The sequence below is a fragment of the Neopelma chrysocephalum genome, unplaced genomic scaffold, assembly GCF_003984885.1.
Source record: "Neopelma chrysocephalum unplaced genomic scaffold, ASM398488v2 Primary Assembly neopelma1_22b, whole genome shotgun sequence".
NCBI classification, from domain to species: domain Eukaryota; kingdom Metazoa; phylum Chordata; class Aves; order Passeriformes; family Pipridae; genus Neopelma; species Neopelma chrysocephalum.
Genome location: NW_020897690.1, coordinates 7,962,413 through 7,979,979, shown reverse-complemented (window position 1 = coordinate 7,979,979; position 17,567 = coordinate 7,962,413). Strand labels below are relative to the sequence as shown.

Below are 17,567 nucleotides of genomic sequence, written 5' to 3'. Positions count from 1 at the left end.
TGATTGCACATCTGGAAAAGTTGGCTTTTATAGTAAAGTTACTGCAAATTAACATTTAACCTAAATATTTATATTTTATCATTACTATTCCATTAAAAATGCAATTTAATTGTTATGCTTCAATCTATTCTCTGTCTCTGGGTTAAGAATGTATTGTTTCACTCGTTATGTGAAGTCATCTAATGCTGTCTCAAGAGTTGTGGCAGGCAAATCTTTTAACTCTTCATTATTCATTAGTTTCCATTCTGGTCCTTCTAGCTTCTGGGACCTCAAGTCATCACATGCTTGCACTCTAGTATTGTTGTTGGCACAGGCTTGTCAGAGCATAAGAGTTCCTGGCAAGGCACACAAAGGAGTGGTGTGTAGTGTTACAAGTACTCATTTCTGCAGATTATCATCATGTTCCTGAGTTTTGTCCTTGTTATTTATTTTCCTATGACAAGATTCTGTGTGCAACCCTGTACCACTGTGAGACTGTTTTGTGTGGAGCTTTCTGACAGTATGCCCTTTTTTTGGAAAGAGTTATTTGCATTTTCCTTTTTTTGCTGATTTATCAGCACAATTTAGCTTTCTAGAAAACGTGCAGGAAATAAAGGTGATAACTGCCATATGTAAAAAACTCTCTGTGAGGGCTACTTTTGCAGCAACAGGGGCAGGTTTAAATTTCTAGTGATCGTTAATAAAATTCTTGTACAAGCCTAGTGCAGAAACCTAAGAAAATTAAAGTAATCTCTCTGGTCTCTCTGGTGCTCAATCAGCGGATTTCCTGCATTTGCAAACATGAATCAGCTGTCTTAGAAGAAGACATTTTATTCAAGAGAGGTTACGCTGTTACCTAAGGTGCTTTTTTTTATTTTTCTTTTTCCCCTCCAATGTATAATACTCCATTATGTGTATAGTACTCCAAGTGTGTAGCTTAGTTTCACAGTCTTCTCCTTTGGAGAGGCAAGTGCTCTGGCACCTTCTGCTGGGTGACAGGCTCCTTCTTTGATCTGCTGGTGAGCTTGTGGTGGGATATGCTCTCACCACTCTACTCCACCAGCTATTCTTTGCTTTATGAGGGGGGTGTAGTTTCCTGCCCTACTCTTTTATTGGACTTACAATAACTTTGCTAGGAGTTTCTGTTACTGATTTAGTTTAGCTGATACAGTCCTCTTAAGCAAGCTTAACTCCTAAATCGACCTGTTGCCTTAGATGAGAGTGACTGGTTACCCAGGGATAGTTCTGCTCTTTTATTTTTCCCAGACTTCTGTACAATATTACAGTGACAAAAATTAAACATAGATGTTTCCTTGAGATAATAAAACATCCGAACACCAGAAGATCACTTGTCATTTCCAGTGGCTTCCTTTCTCTTTGCAGTACTTGGGACAACAGTGTGGCTTCATTCAGCCTTACAGCTTCCAACTTCTGGACTCCTATATGGAATATATACATTCTGTATATAGTGTTGTTTCCTATTCTAATTTTGTTTTACCTTTCTAATATCCATCTGTAAGGTCAAACATACGCAGGTATTCTTCCCAAGGATGCCAAGGCAGTGGAAGGATTGAAGGTTTATTTCATATGCAAGGACCACCTCTAAACAATGCTGCACACACCAGGTCCCCGGGAAAAAGACAATGCCCCACCTTTGCCAAGGCTTTTTGTGTCTTCTCTCTCTCTCCTCCCCCACCCTCTCTGTTCTGAGGAGGCCTTGTACATGTCTGCAAACATATTATCTCTCTGCATATCAGGGAGAGACAGAGCTTGCTCACAGCTTCTTCCTGCGACTTTATCTGAAATGCAGGAGGAAGGAAAAAAAGCATCTAACCCATTTGAGAAGGCATTTTGCAGTCTTCCTAAGCGAAACCAGTTCTAGCTTTCCATTACAAATTCTTGCACAATTACACCTGTTCCTACACCATCCTTTCCTATGTAACTCCTAGTCTTTCCCTTTGAATGGCAGAGCTTATCGTTTTACCATTCCTGCTTCTGTACTGACTTTCAAGGGAATGCACCATTACTTCCTTAACCAGGAGCATGCTTGCTTTAAGTTAAAGTGCTTCAGACTGATGCCATTCATCCAGATTTTTTACTAAATAATTGAAAGTTATAAAAACAGATACCTGTAAGAAAAAGCAGAATGGCTTTCTGTCCTGTAGAATGAAGTGAAGAAACTATGAAAAGGCTGCAAGTTTCAAATCAGCCATGAATAAACCACTTTAGACCTAAAATACAGAGGATTTTTTGTTCAGTTAAATAGGCCTGCACCATCTCAATGCATATGTGGGTGGACTGTGTTGTGATCTTATTTATCACATAAACTTTTAGTTATGAATATTTTCCTGATATTTCCATGCAGCTTTGCTCTATCAAATACCTTTCCAGTAAGTCTATCTTATGTCAGTTCATTTATTAACATGATTTTTTCACTACCACTTTTTAGAACTTAATGAGGTTTTTCATTTTACCTCCTTGTCCCTCTCAAAATAGAATATTGAGTGCTGGTGTTTGTTGGGTTAAGTTCATTGCATGTCCCAAACTCTTATAGTGATAATTTTAGGAAAAGTTAATTACTTTCAATGACTTAAATTTTTCAGGATATTTCTCCTTCTCTTTTGAGTGTCTTATTAAATGTAAAAGTGATGCAGAATGAGATCAACCCTGATATATGTGATGCTTGAAAGAAAGGCCTCTGGACATATCCTAAAATCCAAGAATTGTTTGAGCATGAAATTTTCCCAATTTATATTTTAATAAAACCTTTATTCAAAAAGAAAATGAAGAATTATGTTCTTTTGTAATTCAGGTGTCATTAGTTTTACGCTTAAACCTGAATTCATCTCATCTCACCTTACATGGCTGAGAAATCTCTTAGTCTTCTTCATCTTTCTGTAAGCAATGAAGAAAAGTAAGGTTTTGCTTCATTGTTTCTAAGGAAATTTAAGCAATTAGGATACTAATTTAGGCACTATAAGTCACAAAAAAGTCACAAAGGAGGGATATGAACTGTCTTGCTTATATCACAGATCTTCATCCTAAAGTGAGCTCACAGGTATAGAGACGCTTCTTGTTACTATGGAGCTTTGTACTATCGATCAGAAAAATCTACCGTTCAACCTTTGAAACCTGAGTTAGGTGAACCTTGTTTCTTACCACTACTGTTACTTCAGAGTTGCTCTTTACTTCTTTTTCTTAAGGATCAATCAAATTATGTTTGATCCAAAACCATAATAGCTTGAAAAACAAGTCCTTTGCAGTCAGCAGGCTGCAAGCAGGTAGGCTGCTGAGAGGTATTCCTCTTCATGTTGGATTTCTAATGTTGAATTTTCTCTCTTTCTCAGTCAGAGATACAGGTCCTTATTTCCACTTCCTTTGTACAGTGAATGAATGATGTTCAACAGAAAAGCTGACTAGGTCCACCTGGGAGATGTTCATTCTTCTTCCCTTATGGGAATGGTTTTGGAAAATAAAGATGACAATACATAGCACCTCTTCATGCTGTACTTTTTTCACGAAATCTAATAGAACATCAGTTTTACCTTAGAATGATCTGGCAGCAGAAGGTCCTAAAAAATATTCTCTAGCTCCTGACCGGAAAAGAGAAAGAATCTTCTATTTAAGTGGGATAATGTAAACTGTCCAGTTATGCATGCTTTAAGTTATTTGGAGTTTAGGGGTTTTAACTAGGAAAATAAACTGTATTCATGCCATTATTACAATGTAATATATTCTTTGTGAGTCTAAAATCAGTCAGAAAATGAGCCTTCTCTCTGGTAGGCTAAATCGAGATTTTCATAAACATGAAGAAAAGACTTGAATTTTTATTTCAGATTAAACTTGTCTATCTGAATTTCCAAAAAGGGTATCTAACCCAAATATACTGAATGCTTGATTGAAGAAAGCAAACTTAATGCTACAGTTGGATATACTTACATAGGCTTGAATTCACCTACATTTTCCGACTGTCTTGAGTTTGAAAGACTTTAAGTAACTGTATCAGGGAGCTTATTTTTTTGACAGTCAAACCAATTTGCATTAAAACATTACTTTAAGAAACCCCTCAACCACTATGCCTGGCTGAAAAATAAAAATAATTCTTGAGAAGCACTTTTCTAGCAACATAAATAGTACTGGAGGGAATGACCAGAAGAATCTTTGGAGTAGGATTGTTTTCAAAAAGTGAACACGCAGGCATTCTATTCGTAACAGTGCCTGAAAATTATTAAGGAAATATGCCGCCTTTAACTTGGGCAGAAGAATTTGGTGAAGTTTTCTGGAGTTTTTGTGTGTATGTTTTAAAGGGTTTCCTCTTTTCTTTTGTTATAACCATTGTGAAACCATGAACAATTTCTGATGTTTTCAGGTGTGTATTAGCCACTGAGTCCCCTTTCATAACACAAACCAGCAGGAAGCTGGAACCCAAATAAACTTCCGAGTTGCAGCCTTGGCTAACATAATTATTTTCTCTTTTTCTGCTACCTGAAGCTGTTTTATTACCTGAAGATAGGAAGAAGTGCTACTAGAGGTTCACCCAGTAATTTAAAGATAGATAAGATATCCTCTTGGAGCTATTCTCAACTTTTATGAAGAGCAGTTTGGTGGGGAATTCATTATGGTGATTTAATCCCTTAGGCCTTCTTGATCTGTGCAATATGTAAGATGCATGATCTCAAAAAAAGGATTTTACACCACTGACTTTTACGACTCCCTAGTTTAATTTTGTAGACGGTGGATTATAGACCCAAAGTTAAAAAATCTCTTTAAAAGTAAATGGTGCTGTAGGACTTCCATGCTATATGATGATGAAACTTCTCTGCATGACAGCAGTGCACGGATTGTGCCTTGTTGCACTGAGAAAAGCAAAGGGTTTTTTTTCTGACTGCTGGCTGAACTTGTGGTGACTTTCATTTTTTTTGTTTGATTTTTTTCCAGCTTTCATTTGCAGCAACAACCCCAGAGTTGGCTGATAAGAAAAAATATCCTTATTTCTTCCGGACAGTGCCATCTGATAATGCAGTGAATCCAGCAATTTTGAAGTTACTCAAATACTATCACTGGAAGAGAGTAGGAACTTTAACCCAGGATTTACCAAGGTTTTCTGAGGTAAGATTTGCATAATTTCTCTTACATGCAGAGAGCTACTAATATCAGATTTCTAAGGAGTCAGTTCCTCTATTAATAGCAATTAAATAAAAAGAAACAGACCCACTGTATCAGTCTTGTTTGGTTTTCTCTTAGTAGGTCACATTTGCTGTATTGAATAAGCTTAATTCCCTTCTGGGGTTTATTTGACTGTCTGTAGTAAAAAACTACCCACGCCTTTGCATGTCTGTTTTTTTACACCCAAGATCATTGCACCCAAATGCAGAGTCTCCTTATGCTCTTTGACTTGCAAAAGTGTGTGTTTTTGAAGGAGGCTTGTATCCTGACACTGGCTCACATAAAAGAGAAAATAAATCAAATTTTGTTGTGCTCCTTTTGTGCTCTGATTCCTTCTAAGCATCAATCTGAACTATGACGAACAAAATCAGGTAAGTCTATGCTGAAAATATTGGGGGAGCTTACTGAGACAGAAATGACTGAAGTCCACAGAACTATTGAGATCACATACCATGCACTCCCTAAATCTTCTGAGTTTCACCCTGAACATCATTTTGGTCAATAAAATGGCAGTAAAGTATTGACCAAGTGACTTAAGCATGGTTTTAACAATAGAGTAAAAGAAAACATCCTATAAGTAATTAATAACAAAAAGACAAGGGAAAGAGTCAGCCCATTAATTGACGGAGAGGCAAAACTAATAGAGGCATGCCTCTTGTTTGGTTGTTCATTTTTTTAATCTTCCTCAGCATTCATTTTAAAAAGGCTGACTGTGTTCTGAAGACCGGCATAATTAAACCTAGTGAAGGGAGATAAGAACAGGTTAGAGTCTGCTTAGATGAGTCAAATATTTTCAAATTGTCTCACACAATTAATTCACTATGGAATACTTAAGAAATCTTAGACTCTTCCCTTATGAGCTTCAAGAATTAAAGGATAAAAAGTAAATGAATTGTAGAGGGAGGGAAGAAACATTTGTGACTGTCTTTCCCAAAAACACACAAGGGCCCAGGGAATTATAGGCCAGTCAGGCTAAATTTAATTCCTAGAAAGACACTCGAGCAGATAATCTGTTTGGAATTACACAGAAGATAAAAAGATGCTAAACAATGGCAAAAATGGATTTGTCCAGAATAAATCTTGTAAAGCAATCTGATTTCCTTCTATGACAAGATAACAGCTCTCAAAGAGGTGTGATAGTGATAAGTGTGGTGTTTTATTACTTACAAAAATGTTAAAAGTGCTCCTAAAGAAAAGTAGGGAAACTTGATCTTGGTGAAGATAACTGTAGGAGCAGTCTAATCTCTAACAAATATTGCTGCCACCAAAGTTAATTGACATCAAGTCAGTCAAATATTTGTTTTTAAAACCAATGCTGAAGCTAAAAGTCACCAAAAAGTATGGTATGCTTTACCCTTCTCTGTCTTGGAATTATAATTTCAGTGAGTAGTTATCAGTGGTTTACTGTCAAACAAGAAGGATGAGATTCTGTCAAGTGGTTTTCTCCAGAAAGAGATAAGGTTTTCTCTGGACAGTGGGATAGAGAAAATGTTTATTAAATTGCAGTTGATACCTACTTGGGAAAAGCTGCAAGTACATTGCTGAGGACAGGATTAGGTTTCAGAATTATATTGATTTAACCCCAGCCAGCAGCCAAGCCCGACACAGCCACTCACTCACTCACTCCCCCACCAGCAGGACTGGGGAGAGAATCTGAAGGGTAAAAGCTGGAAAACTCATGGATTGAGATAAAGACAGTTTAATAGGGAAAGCAAAAGCTGTGTGCACAAGCAAAGCAAAACAAGGAATTAATTTCACTGCTTCCCATGAGTAGGCCACCCCCAGAAGAGCAGGGCCCCATTATACGTTAATGGTTACTTGGGAAGATAAACACCATCACTTCAACAGTCCCCCACTTCCTCCTTCTTCCCCCTACTTTATATACTGAGCATGATGTCATATGGTATGAAACATCCCTTTGGTCAGTTTGGGTCACCTGACCCAGCTGTGTCTCCTGCCAACCTCCCGTGTACCCCCAACTCTCTTGACAGCTTGGCACTACAGAAAGCAGAAAAGCCCTTGGCTCTGTTTAAGCACTGCCCAGTTACAACAAAAACATCTCTATATTATCAACCCCATGTTCAGCACAAATCCAAAACATAGCCCCATACAAGCTACTGTGAGGAAAATTAACTCTACTCCAGCCAAAACCAGCCCATTGATAAAAGTTATAATATAAATAATACTTAAGTGAAAAAAAATTACTATCTAGGCAGCAGATCTCCAGAGAAAGATATGGGAAGCACTACAATAAACCACAAACTGAGTAAGGGTCAAAAAGTTCATAGCGCTTTACCTCTTGTAAAAAGTAAAAAAGAAAAAAACAGCTCCCATTTCACCACACCAGTGTAATGCAATATTTACACAACACACTGAGTAAACTTCAGTGCTACTTAGCGTTCATTAGATGTAAGTTGTAACATCAGATCTAGTATCATCTTCAAGAAGGAAGTAGATCAGAGACACCTATAAAAAAGTTCAGTCATCTGGAAACAAGTTTAATGAGAAAGATTAGAAGTGGAAAATAGTGGAATAGACAGGGTAGGTTTTTTAATCTTTCTCTTGTAGGGCTTTTTAGGATAAGACTAAACAAACACAACACAGGGATTCTTGGTCTTCCTTTGGGACAGAGGGATGGACTTCATATCTATCAGGGTCACTTAGGAAGTGTTAAAACTGCAACTTTCAAGGGTTTGCAAGAGTGCTGCCCTTGCATTCAAAGCCTTTCCATTTCTCTTGAAAGGTAATAAATAACCTTCTATGTCAGACTGCAAACTCCATTTAGTGTGATTCATTAAAGCTTTCAGGTAAAGCAAGATCCGGTTAAAGCTTCCTTGAATTCTGATTATTATAGAGCATGTTGAGTCCTGGGTTTTCAAAATGATTAGAGCTCAATCCTTCCTTTTTCAGCTCAATGCAAAGTTTCTACCTTCCCCATGCAGACAGTGAAAGCACAGGAAGAAGTGGAGGAAATAATTAATTTGTTGTCTGGGATCAGTGAGGGATGGGAGCCACCAGCAACGGAGCAGGAGAGCATGTGGTGTCTGGGCAGAGCCCAGTCCCACAGCAAGGGAGAATGGCAGACCCAGGGATCGAGGCCAGTATCAGCCAAACGTTCAGACCATCAGGCAAGTAAGTCCATAGCACTGAGGCAGGTCCAAGGCCAAGCTGGGAAATCATTCCACAGGTCAGGATCAGATCTTGTGGCTGCTGCACAGGTCTGTGGCAGAAACTGAAAACACAAAACTAAAGGTGTGGGTGGAAGTCCCAGAGGAAGGACTGTCAAGGCCTGTTAGTGACTTCCTGGTGTGGGTATAAGTCTATACATCCACTGAAACCATGATTTTCCCTGTAAAGGAATATCAGGTAAAACTACACTTCTAACATTTTTTTTGAAAGTGACAAAATAGTTGAAAAGCATCTAAAACTTCTCTCTTTGTTGTAAAATGCCACTGAGTTTAGGATGTAATTGGTCTTATGTATATTGAAAATGCATTACAAAGCACTAGATCAGAAGTAACTGAATGTCATCTCTGTTACTCTCATTCAAAATAAAATAAGTAGAAATAAATTATTGGATTCTTTAGAAAAGCCTGTGTAGTAACTTGGGAGGTTTTAATCCTAGCAACAAGACAGAGCTCTTCTCTCTCTCATTTTTCCATGTCCCAGAAAGACTGTATCAGTTTGACAGATCTCTTTTTTTTTTAATCTAGAACAATTTGGATATCTATCGAAATTACCTCCAGTAGTCCTTCCACCTAAGCACATACAGGAATAAATGCTTCTTTCTTATTCTTATTGTGTAGAGACTTCATACTCATGTAATCTAGTCAACAGGAACTCTGATTGCCACCTAACTTAATTTTTTGGGGAGGTTGACCACATTTTTCCTTAGCTGGATCACTGTTTTATCTCCTGAATAACTTCAGCTCATCTAATTTCTCTGCAAGTTAGCTGCTCCTCAAAGTCATAAAGGTTTTTGGTTTACGTTGCCTTGTAATGAGACAGTTGTCTCAATTGCTTAGATTATCAGACTTACTCCAATATATCTCTGAAGGCCAAAATCACAGAGAATTTGTTACTTCTATTTCAGTTGTTTCCTTTGGTAACCCTTTCTGCTGAGACTTTGCATTATCATCCATTTCATTTTACTTGGTGGTAAATCTTCTCTTTCTTTTTCAAAAACTGTTATATCTTTCTTATTCTCCAGGTTGCATAGGGAAATAAAGGGTAGATAGAGAGAATGGAGAAGTTTTTGCTAATGTTTCAGTTCTTAAAGCACATGGGCAGCACCTATGTATCTCATACTGTTAGTGTGGCTCGAGACTCCCTTTCCTGGCATTACTTGGATCTCGAGGATTATGACTTTTCAAGTGACCTAAATTCTATGACTGCCAATAGCTCAGCTCACTGTTAGCATTCTTTGTGAGTTCTTCAGGTCTGTTTGTACAACGAGAAATATCCCTTTCATTGGATTAATTTTTAAATTGTGTAAGTTGACTTGGTATAAGGATAATATACACACTTCATCAGTTCTGTTACCTAAGTAGGACAGGTTCATACCTATTGTGCTTCTGTGTCCTAGATTTTATGGATTGCTGCCCTGTTCTCATCCTCTGGGAGAAGATTCTGTTTCAAAAGTTAATTCTGGGGCAAAGATTTATAAATGAGGTTACAAAATATTTTCAGGATTTTCAGCTTAAAAGTGTTTGCTGTATATAACTGTAGGGTAATTGAGGCTGGAAGAGACCTTGAGAGGTCTCTTGTCCAACCTGCTGCTCAAGGCAAGGCTAACTTTAATGTTTATCAATCCTGAAGAGTTGTAGCTGTTTGTCCTGGTTCCAGCCAGGACAGGGTTGATTTTTGCAGTAGCCAGGAGGGGGCATGGCTGGGACAGAGAGGTTGTTCTATACCATCCACGTCATTGCCAAGGGCCATGGAAAGAGACTCTCTTCCAGGTCGATGTAGTGTGGTGGAGGGAGTGGCCAAGCATTTTTGTTTCCATGTGAATCATTCACCTCTTTCTTGTACCCTCTGTCATTAGTATTGTTGCTATTACTGTCCATTTTCTTACCTCATTGCTGTTTGCAGTAAATTGTTCTTATTTCAGCTTGTAATGTTTACATTTGGTGCCTCTGATTCTCCTCTCCAGCCCACTGCAGAGGAGAGGGCGGGGGAGTGTGAGCAAGTGGCACATGGTTTAATTGGAAGCATTAAATTGGAGAATAACATTCCTAAACCATAACACTGTTGCACATACAGTTCTCAGAAAAGTCCTGACTATGTCCTGTTTCCAATTCCCAGGTGAAGTTTCAGCTGATTAGAGATTATGCAGTGACTGGTGCCTCCAATTTTCGTGCTGTTTGGCATTACCTGTTTGAGACTGTATTTTGAATTAGGCAAACCAAGCAATATTCCTGTCGTCTGTTGTTTGCTGTTTTTCATGCTTCAATGGGAAGAGTTATGAGAATGAAGTTATACTTAACTATTAATAAGTCAAAACTGATGGGAGCCACTAGTATTGTAGAAGATGTACAGGCTTCAGAATATGACTGCTAAACAGAAAAATGTATACTGTGTGTGTATTGTGTATTGGGTTTCAGATAATGCTATATATGCTAATCAGTAATTTTAGTTTACCTTACTTCAGTATTTTTCTGTTGTTTCCTGCTTATATTTCATTTTATTTATACACTTTTTTTTTGTTCATAGTATGTTTCAAAATGAAAGTTACCACTTGGTTGCACTGGTACACTAAGAGGAATTCTGTCTTCCTTGTTTTGTGATCGGACACTTCCTCTAGACTGGCTTCAGTTGCTTCTTTTTGCTATCCTCTCATGTTAAAATTCAGTGAAACTGCATTTTAACTTGACATTTGGTAGCATATTCATGATATTTCTAGATTTTTTTAAAATATATGTTTCCCTCCCACTGAATATCTTGTCTGGGATTGTTTTTAAAATGAGTTAAATTCTGTTCATCTCAAGTGACTGTCTGTTTTTCTCTACTTCTTAATAATCTCTTTATGTGCTTTCTCTGCTTCTTCATGGAAATATTGAGAACTCCTAATGTAATTTTATCAGTGTAGGTGGGATTTCAAAAAGACAAGAAATGAGAAGTGTGCAGCAAACTAATGAAATAGATTAACAATATCAAAAATAAAAGATAAAATATTCTCTCTTGTGACTCTGTCACAGTCTTCATTGAGTTCAATAACCTAAAAATACGTTGGTGACAGAAACCTAAGAGAAACAAACCTTTTAAGTGGACAAAATAACACTTTTTCTGGCAAACATGATTAACGCTGTTAGGATTTCTTTAGATTGTGTTGCATTTTGTACATTGACATCATCTGCAAAAATCAGCAGGTTATCAGGGTCTGTTTTACCTAACTTAAAGGAATTGAGTATCTCAATTCCAAGTCTTATCCCAGAAAATGTAATACTGGAAAGAAGAAAATTGTTCCAAAGAAAAGCAGCTAACAAACAAGTCTTCTCAACAGAGTATGCGTCTGTTGCTCTAGAGAAAGCAGGGTAGAAGTATTGTTAATCTAGAAGTTTATTTATTGTAGCCTTGCTCTCTCACTCTGGAGTCTGCAAATTTGGATCTGAGTTAGTGGTCAGTTATGATGAGAATTCAGTGGATAAGCAGAAGCGGTGAGAGAGTTATTGAGGGGCTGAGAAGGATTAGGCAGGGAAAATAAATATCTGTCGACCTTTCAAATTTCAGGCAGAAAACAAGCTTGAGACACCAATTTTTAATGACTCTTTGTATACATCATGTAGACTTCTATGTGTGATTATGCTTCTTGACATCTTAGGCTTGACTTCTGAGAAAAGAAAAGAAGAGCAGAGATTTTCACTCTCCATCACAGTTGCTGAGATGTTTTAAGGCAGCAAAATAATGTTACTTCTTGTCCACGAATGAGCTTGGAAGCCTCAAATTTGACTGATAACAGCAGTGTTAAATCTGGGAGCTCTGAATAATACACAGTGATTTCATCCTAGAAAGAGTGCCATACCTTCAACTTTGAACAGTAAAAAGGTAGAAGGTAAGATAGACACAGAAGGCAGTAGAGGGCAAATATGGGAAAAGGCATGGAAAGAAGCAAATGACAGCAGGGAAACTGAGGCATAAATGTAATCGTTTAACTATAAAACTTTTTAAAACTATCACTTCCTAATTTTTGCTTTTTTTTAAGGGGTCATGTGCCTGAGGTCTTCCTTCATATTGCCCTATTCCCAGTTCCTGGCTGACTTCTATAGCAAGGTCTTAGGAACAATTTAATTCAAGTTTTCTTGAGCTTGCAAAGAAGAATGAATTCCCCTGTTCTGTCTTATAACTATGCTTTCCTATAATTCAAGTTGACCCATTAAGATCTTCACAGAAAGGCAGTCTCTGAAAGTGACTTCTACTAATAAAAGGGAAACTATATCTTTGATGGTGCTTTTAGGTGGTTTAAAGAAGAATCACTGCAGTAATTTAAAATGGAAATAACCAAGATATTTCTTTGAGTAAGAAATTTCAGAATCTTAAAAGAAGCTATTTAGGCAAGTGGTCACTTGCTGGAATTTTCTGAAGATCATGCATAAGTGTGTTTTTGGCGTTTTGCACAAACATCATTCATGCTAAGGAAATTTTTTTCTTTATGGCAGTAGTATTTTATCCAATATTTTTCACCTTTTAGTCTGTTTCCCAATACATTTCTTAAATTTTTTTAGCTTCCAAAAATGAAAGAAGAAAAGAAGAAATTCACCTGGCCGAGAATTAGAGCTATGTGGTAGTATTGTATGGTTATGTCATCTGGCACTGAAGATTCACACTCCACTATCACCCTAAGAGGCCCCAGGGTTCGCATGAAATGATTAGTCCTTGTGAAATTTCATGCCTTGAACAAAACCAAACCAAACTCAAGAGTTTTTTAGGGAACTGCTCACCATTCTTTCATGTTTAAACCTTACACGGTGCATGTGTGATAGGTTGGTATTTGCAACACAAGATAAAGGAGTGGAATGATCAGTACCTTCTATATGTCTAATACCTCATGACTGAGAATTCCACATGGTTAAGAGTTTCCTAATGGATCTGATATAAAAATCTTCACTTTGTCTGAAACCAAGACATATTTAAAGAAAAAAAATCCTATTTAGATTATACCAAAATAATAATCCAAGACAATGCTCATTGTAACGGATGTTAACATTGCACATTGAAATTTTATTGCTTATACTGCAGCATTGTCCTGTTTCTGTTTTTGGTTTTTCTATTCTTCGATGCTTGTTTTTTTTAAAAAAGGGTAATACAAGGACGAAATGTGATTCAAAACAGTGAGTTCAGGTGCAACCATCCTCCCTCACACTATAGTTTTGATTTGGTCTCTAATTATCTTCCGTTCATCAGGCAATACAGGATATTTTCAAATTAAAATCAATGGTAAAGTGATAAAATTTAAAAGTGGGCACAGTTTGCACATGATGTAGCTGAATAGTAGGAAAAATGTGATATTGCCAAATCAGAAGATAATAAGCTTATTTCATGAAATATCCATCTCTGAAACAATTTCTCAAAATCCAAGGTCTTGATTGCTAAGAGATTAAAATAAAATCCTGGAAAAGTCATGGAATGTCATTTGGAATGATGAACCTTCCCAGAAGAGCATGCAAATTTAACAGAATCTGTTCTTTGTGAAAGGTAATCTGCAAGTACTGGGGTCAAGAAGATAAATCAGCTGTTAAACTGCTTGGAGTTACCATGTCCAGGACTAGGGCCGTTACTTGAGTTCAATTTAAAAAATATGTCTATTTCCTATCACTTTCACTATGAATGATTAAAGCTAGAATTATCTCAGGTTATGAGAATAATTTTTAACTGTTTTTTGTGTTCTCTTCAGTGCTATTGTCTGTTCATAGATACATTTATTTATTTGAATTTTTTTTTATAAAAGCAACCTAATCGTTTCTTAAGAAATGTGATTGTTTCTGCATTATTCTAGTTGTATCCAGCTCAGATTTATACCATCTTTTCTCTGTATTCATTCTTGCTTTTAGATGGTTTTGTGATGATTCAGGATTGAGTTTCAGCAGGTTTCAAAACCTCTTGTACCCTGTGAGGAGAGTGGAACCTTTGTAGGGCTAGAGATACCTTTTCCTAAGAAAAGGCTTTAAGAAAAAACATCACAGTCATCCCTCTTGGACTTTAAAGCTAGAAATGTAGGAGAACGTACGTAGTGTCACATAGTCACAATTCTGCCACCTTTTCATGTTAATAATTTATTCTACAGGAAGAGAAGAAAGGGTCCAAGATGAGGATTAACACTATTCTAAGAATTTTTCATGTATTCTGTCGTACCCCAAACATATATCTGCCCTGTCATTAAATTATCAGTCATGCCCAAAACATGTATTTGTACTGTTGTTAGTACAGTGCTATTCATCCTCTGATTATCTGTGCTACAGTGTTATAGTGGGGACCTTGAATGAAACAGTGGTGTGAACCACACTGTAGCCTATGGCTCAGTCTGGCAGTCTGCCAGAGAAATAAGAACGTAAGCTGTTAACAGCTGGCCAGTCTTTTCTTATTTGTCTGGAACAGACAGATTGATCTGCATATAGTTTGGCTTCCAGTGCAGTTTCATGTTTTATTTACTTCCCTATAATTGCTGACTGCTGATGAAAGGGGCGGTCCTCTGCCCCTCTCCCAAGTTTCAGACTTCTCTGCTGCAATTGATCTTAGCAGTCATTTCACTGTGTTGTGAATCAGCTCGTCTGTCCAAAGCTAAATTTTCATTTTCAGGGTGACTCAAGCTCTAGGGTTATAACTTCCGCTGCAGTTCTAAAATCCTTTGGAAAAGTGGGAACTTAAATTTAATGGAGACTTACTGGACATCACTCAAAGTGAAGAGTAAAGATTTTGCATGGTGAGAGTGTGAAGGATTATTTTTTGGGGGAGGCATTGAGAGGTACTTTCACATCTGAGAGGAGGGAGTGGGGCATGAAGTGGATCTAGGTATTTCTGCTAGGAAAGAGTTTTGCCATGGTAAATTTCTTTCGTTGTTTGCAAAAAATATGACAATGTGATGAAAACAAAACAGGGAAAAGTTGTTGGTGGGATTTCTAGAGGTTTTGAACACTACTGAAGTACTGGATCCCTCATGATTCTTCTGACTCCTGGTAAATATTTAGAGGCCATGAGATTATAGGAAGATCCTAGGATTATGATATAGGAAATGAGAACAAATTGGAGATAGAACCTTAGCCTTTCATTTGCCCTTCTTTATGGGAAGTGGTCTGTGCACATTCAGCTACAGAATAGGGAGTAATATTTAGGTAAGAATTGTAAATAATAAGTAATTAGAAGTGGCTGTGTCCAGGTAGACTTTTAGTACCTTCACAGATGAAGACTGCACAACTTCTCTGGGCAACTTGTGCCAGTGCTTGGTGATCCTCATGGTTACAAAGTATTTCCTGACATTCAGATGGTATTTCCTAGGTTTCAGTTTATGTCCATTGACTCTGATCCTGCCACTGGGCACCACTGAAAGAAGCCTGGCTCTTTAATCCTCCCTTCAGATATTAATACACATTAATGAGATTCCCTATCAAGCTTTCTTTTCTTCATGTTGAACAGTCCCGAATCTCTCAACCTCTCCTCGTAGGAGTGATGCTACAGTGTCTTAATCACCTTCATGGCCCTTCACTGGACTCTCTCCAGTGTCTCCATGTGTCTTGTATTGAGAAACTGAGAACTGGACCTGGCACTCCATGGATGCGCTGACTGGTGAGTAGAGGGGAAGGATCAACTCCCTTGACCCACTATGACAACACTCCTCCTTCATGCAGCCCAGGATGCCATTAGCCTTATTTGCCACAAGGACCCATTGCTGGCTCATCTTAAACTTGGTGTCTACCAGGTCCTTTTCCACCAAGCTGCTTTCCAGCTGGACAGTCTCCAGCATATGTTGGTGCATGTTGTTCTTCCGCAGCCTAGAACTTCGTGCTTCCCCTTATTGAACTTCATGAGGTTCCTGTCAGCGCATTTCTCCAACCTATTGAGGTCCCTCCGGATGGCAGCATGACCCTATTGTGTATCAGTCACTCATCCCAGTTACATGTCATCAGCAACCTTGCTGGGGGTACACTTTGCCCCATCATCCAGATAATTAATGATGATATTGAACAGGAAGTTCAAGTGTACTGACCCTTGGGGTACCTTCTGGCCTCCAGCTAAACTTCATGCCGCCGATCACCACCCTCTGTCCCAGCCATTCAGGCCAGATTTCAATTCACCTCACTGCCCACTTTTCCAGCACATACTTTATTAACTACTCTAGGAGAATCTTATGGGACAATATCAAAAGCCTTACTGAAGTCTAGGTAGAAAATATGTTCCATCACCTTCACAGGGATTGATGTGAGGTTGACTGGCCTGTAGTTTTCTGACATTTCCTTTCCTCCAGTCTTCATTCACTTCTCCCAGTCACCATGATTATTCAAAGATTATTGACCCACTACAGTATCACCTGCATTGGTGTGCTCAGTAATTGTTTACCCATAAGACCTCAGTTGGCTCATTTTCTATCCCTAGGAAGAGCTCCTTGTAGTCAGGCTGTTCTGCCTCATAAACAGCAATTCCACCTCCTCATCTTCCTTCCCTCCTTCCTAAGGAGGCTGTATCGCTCCACTGCAGCACTCAAGTGACAGGATCTATTTGACCTCATCTGTGAGCCCCATAAAATGGTAGTCCCACAACTGGTCACTGAATCAAAGTCACCATGTTTATTCTCCATGCTGCATGCATTAGTGCATGCATCAGAAAGGCACCCCACATGCTGACTTCCCTGAAAGGATTGGAAAGATTTCTCCATAATGGTGCCTTGTAGGCACATCCTTGCTTACCTGTTGGAAGTGACCTGCTTAAGCCTTGTTTTGTTGTTTTCGTTATCTCTTTTCAGTCACATCATTCCAGGCTCTTTGCTTATCAACCTTCCCTGCCCATCACTCTCTCACAGGGCTTGTGGTATCTCTCCTCTTTCATTCCTAGTTTGAAGCGCCTCTTTACCAGGTCAGCCATTCTACTGGCAAAGATAACTTTGCCTCACTCAGTGAGAAGTATCCCATCTCGCCCAAGCAGATATTGATCCACAAGGAGCATTCCATAATTGTAGAAATCAAAACCCTCTAACCAAGATCAGCCTCCCAACTAGTTGTGGACATGTATTAGCTGCCTCCTCCTCCCAGCCTTTTCCCTCATTGGCAGGAGTAAAGATACCACCACCTGGGCCCCCATGTCCCTGACTATTGCCCCCAGAGCTTGTAGACACTTTTGATACTCTCCAGGCAGCATCATCAGTGGAAGAACACGTGGAAGAACAGCAGGGAGCAATAGTCAGAGTGTCAGACAAGCCTTGGCATCCTCTCCACATC

General features: G+C 38.4%; 1 protein-coding gene across 2 annotated transcripts in view; it reads left to right on the top strand.

Moving 5' to 3' along the window:
• Nucleotides 1-17,567, top strand: part of GABBR2 (gamma-aminobutyric acid type B receptor subunit 2) — a 473,412-nt gene that overhangs the window by 178,569 nt on the left and 277,276 nt on the right. For both annotated transcript variants that reach the window (XM_027679466.1, XM_027679477.1), the window contains exon 3: nt 4,918-5,088. In XM_027679466.1, coding sequence (XP_027535267.1) covers nt 4,918-5,088 — 171 coding nt within the window. The remainder of the gene's footprint in view (nt 1-4,917; nt 5,089-17,567) is intronic.